At 30.6% G+C, this 4572-nt stretch overlaps 2 protein-coding genes across 2 annotated transcripts in view; one reads left to right on the forward strand and one right to left on the reverse strand.

Moving 5' to 3' along the window:
• The window catches only part of LOC111365665 (putative glycine-rich cell wall structural protein 1), a 3071-nt gene extending 2132 nt beyond the window's left edge, over nucleotides 1–939 (reverse strand). Inside the window, exon 1 of the mRNA XM_022986204.1 lies at nucleotides 921–939. Within this exon, the coding sequence (XP_022841972.1) occupies nucleotides 921–939 (19 nt within the window). The remainder of the gene's footprint in view (nucleotides 1–920) is intronic.
• A 1809-nt stretch (nucleotides 940–2748) lies between these two features.
• Nucleotides 2749–4572, forward strand: part of LOC111365258 (probable small nuclear ribonucleoprotein F) — a 3860-nt gene continuing 2036 nt past the window's right edge. The window contains exon 1 of the mRNA XM_022985700.1: nucleotides 2749–2897. Within this exon, the coding sequence (XP_022841468.1) occupies nucleotides 2892–2897 (6 nt within the window). The 5' untranslated portion in view covers nucleotides 2749–2891. The remainder of the gene's footprint in view (nucleotides 2898–4572) is intronic.

The raw sequence follows: 4572 nt of genomic DNA on the forward strand, positions 1-4572 counted from the left end.
AATTTTTTTTTTTTTTTTTTTTTTTTTTTTTTTTTTTTTTTTTTTTTTTTTTTTTTTTTTTTTTTTTTTTTTTTTTTTTTTTTTTTTTTTTTTTTTTTTTTTTTTTTTTTACATGGTGTCCGGGCTTGCCTCCGACTAAATAAAGAGCGGAAATATGAGCTACTCTTCTTTATGAATCTTGAATCTTAGTGCTTATTGAGATTTCAATATAAATTATTGAAATGATAATGTAATAGAAATGAGTGGTAAATAAATGGATAAAAATTGTGCTTTCCACAAAGTTTGTAGATAATTAAAATTAATGCTTGACCTTAATTATTAAATTATAGTTTACATGTAGCACTTGGTGATCCATCTTAAAATGCTGGACCTTAATTATTGAATTATAATTTACATGTAGCACTTTTAGGACTTAGTGATCCATCGTAAAATGTCAACTTGTAATATCTATATGTCATAAGATGGTTGGCCAAAGAAATTTGTGCAAATTATTAGCTAGCTGATTTTTTCGAGTAATCTTATTATTAGGTGTAAAATATTTTGTTGAAAGAATGTTTGATTGATAATGAATTTGAGGAAATAAATTTTAAATAATGGGGGCTCTCTAGCATGATTTGAGGATTTTACTCGATTTCAATCTTTTATTTATTAAAAAAATAAATTAAAATTTGAATAATCTCATCCTATCAATAGAGAATAATAACATAAAATGAAAAATGAAAAGTTTACTTCTAATGTAGAAGTGTTGTGCATTTTCATTATTGAATTTTTTTAAAATGAAGAAGAATAGAATTGGGATAACATCATATTTCTCGTCTCACGCTCTTTTTCTGCAAAGAAATCTCTTATCCCTTCAATTATGAATGTTATCCAATGGTGTCCCTTCACAAATTTCCCTTTTTAGAAGCTTAGGAGTCCACCTTCAGGGTGAATAAACATTCTAAGATGATTGTACTAGCAAGAGCCGAGACATATAACACCAAGGCAGTCAAGTCTTTGCATAGAAAATATCTGGTAAATTAATGATGGAGCCATATGGTGTTATATAGGATCAATGATTTCGAATTTTTTTTTTAAATTTAAATTTTTATTCCTCCATTCATTTAAGTACTGTGCATGATTTTCCTTATAAGAACCAAATCTGAAATCACCAATTAACTTTCCACTCCTCTCAATATATAGGGCTTGTCAATTCCATCAAAATTTGAAGTCTACTGCTATTCAATGCATCAACGCGGAAGACTATCATCAATATTTAATTATTGGACCACCTATTCATCCTAATATGTGTGTTAGATATGTTGTGCATTTGTGTATAAATGGTTGATTATTTAATCACAAACTTTCCTAAATATTGTGGAGACAAGTAGTTTGATGCGGAGGAATAGGGGTGGACCCACATGGGGTCATGTGAGATCAAATGACCCCACAAAATTTTGCCCTTTTTCTTATCCATTTCCAATCTACTTTGATGCACTAGTTACGGGATATCAAATGAAATCAAAATATTGCATTTTTAATACTATTTCGAAGTGCTCATAACCTAATTTTTTACTCATTAATGGCGTGTGAAGTGGTCAACTATAACAAAAGTTATGACGTGTCAAAGTAGGCTGTTTGAAAATAATATTTTGACAATTTTGATAATATCCTAACTTTAAAAATTTGTCCGCGATCATGTGCTATCGGAATCTACAAATTGTTTATGTCATGTAGAAGCTCGTTTCGAAAACTACATCGTCGTCATATCGAATGGTCCAAACGGATATCGAAAATAATTAAATATGCATCAAACGTACGTCTCAAAAAAAGATGTCTAAATCGTCTTTTCTTTTAAAAAATTCAATTATTGTATTAGCGTTTATTATTTTTGCACTATAATTTTTTTAATATAATTTATATCGTTTTATTCGGAAGTTTTACATGAAATATGACGTAAAAAATTTTAGGGTCGTTATGGATTAAATGTAATTCGAATTACTTTCAAATTACTTTTGTTTTTAACTTGAATTCATTTACTTCCTGAATTAAACTTGAATTTTATTTAAATTCATTTACTTTTTATATTCAATTTAATTTACTCACTGTTAGCTCAGCATTTGTCAATGAAATGGTAAACAAGTTTATATAAGTAGCAAAATTTATTTAATAATATTGATAATGATGAAATTATGCAACGTTTTCAAAGTATCAAAATACGTATTAACTTATTTTCATTAATATTATGTTCTTTTTTTAATTTTATTTAAAATTTTGATCCCATAACACTAAAATTCTGGATCCGCCCCTACGGAGAAATAATGTAAATACTTGTATGTACGAGAAATATAACGTGATTATATAATACCTTCGTTTCCCAAATTAGTGGATACATAAAAAGTTAAATTTGTAAGCTTCGTGGATACTTAAAATTGTAACATAAATTTAGTCAAGTATAAGAAACAATTAGTGAATTATAACAGTATTGTATCATGATTGAAGAATCAATTTTCGTTAGCGTCAATACTGTTGGGAGTTCCATTGTTATATAAAACGTCAAAGTAATGGGAAAATTGAGTTTTGGAATAATGATTTTTGTAGAGAATTTGAGATTAAAAAATAGAAAAAAATTTAATTTGCATACAAAATATTTTGTTACGTAAATATATAGTTAAAAATGAGTTGGAGAAAAAATGAATTTTATTTTAATAAAAGACAGAGAGACTTGTTAAAATTAAAAATATTAGGCAAACATGGACAAAATATGAGTCTATGGACCGGGTGGAACAGTGAATTATCAATTATAATCCGTAATCCTTCCCTCTTTTTCACAACCCTTACCCTAAACCCGCTCGACGCTTAAACCCTCGCACGGTGAAACCTCTCTTTTCCTTCCAAAAGACGTTGCTCTAATGGCTGTAAGTGCGCTTCGAGTTCACCCAATTCTGGTTTTTGTTATGAAAATCGACCTGACATTTATATTTATGGATTCACATATCACAATTTTCAAAATTTAGGGATTTTTTTTTTTTTTTTCAAATGTGAGCTCTTATTTGTTTTTCATGATTTTATGGAATCTGTGATTCTTATAGTTTTTCCTACCTTTGTGATAAATTAAAAAAATTAATTCTTTGATGTTTGGGTTTCTTTTTTTCCTTTTCCTTTTATTTTTATTTGGGAAATGAAGTTTGTGTCACCTTTCATGCACGAGAATGCGGGCATTACTGAAATTCCTACAGAAATGAAATGTTTTAGAAATTTGGTTTGGATTGTAGTGTGGATAATGATTGCAAGAGTGCATTATAGTCTACAACATCAACTTCAGTTCTTGGAGCTGGTGTTCGACTCTGGAGATATGTGACATAAACTCGGAAGTAGGAGTGGAGTAGGACTAGGAGTGTTGATAGAGCAGGAATGAGAATGAGACAAAGCGAGAGAAACTTATTTGACTGAGATATCTTCCTAATGTCTGTTTAAGATTGTTTTAAGCAAGGGCGAAAAACTGGGACTCTGGGAGGAGTGAGCAAGAGTGCCACCCTAGGGATAGAGTTATGTGACTTAGGTTTAGCATTATTGATTGTCTATTGGAGATTAGATGTTACAAATTAGTGCAAGTTTGGTGAATAAGTTTAGGAACACGTTGGTTTTTTCAGTTTGATTAGTTGAGAAACTTTAGGAGAATTTCTCACTATAAATTGCACTTGTAAGCTGCCGATTCATCACTGCAGCACTTCAGTTTCTCATTTTTTCTGGTTCTAGTTCTCATCAAGAAACAGAACGCAGATTGAAGAATAAAATCTGTTCTTTCCGTCTCCTCTATTTCTCTGCTGTTTTTCCTGCTTCTTTAGTCTTTTTATTCTGCCATAATTTGTTACAATTAGAGCCATGATCTTATATCTTTAGGCATAGACTTTTATGCTGTTTTGGTGGCTGCAGGTTTGGCACGAGGGATAATGGCAGTGAAAGGGTGGGGCAGAACAGCATAGATGAATGCTATAGTTTTCTATTAACACATTTGCCTAATCTCATTAGATTACTAAACAAAAAGAGAGATGGTCTATTTCAGCCAAAGTGTCAAGTATATAAACACAGCCATAATTGATTGATAATGTAAACATAGGATGATTTTAATTTTTCTTCTTCTCTCCTTTTTATCGGGTTCTTTTTTTCGGTGTGCCAATTGTGGGGATATGGTCTTGGTGGATTCCTTTAGCTGTCTATAGTTTACTTTCCCATTTTACACTGCTATTGGAGGGAAAACCAATTCAAATACAAACAAACTGCTCTCTATCTCTGAACTGTGGGAAAGTACTTAGACTTCGGACATATTATCATAATTTCTTATTTTGTTCTTGGAAAATGAAAGAAAGATTACGGCCAAACAGAAAAAAAAATATTGCCCCTGCTTGGACTCCATTTTTTCAAGAACTCATTTTTCCAAAATTTATTTTCAACCACTCATTTTCCCATAAAGTAATTTTACATGTAAGCCCAAAACTTCCCTTATTTTTTAACCACACATTTTCCAAAAAATCACTATGCCAAAACACATTTTCCCCCAAAAATTTGGCCGGGGGGGGGGGGGGGGCTACA

This window comes from Olea europaea, chromosome 17 (assembly GCF_002742605.1).
Source record: "Olea europaea var. sylvestris chromosome 17, O_europaea_v1, whole genome shotgun sequence".
Taxonomy (NCBI): Eukaryota; Viridiplantae; Streptophyta; class Magnoliopsida; order Lamiales; family Oleaceae; genus Olea; species Olea europaea.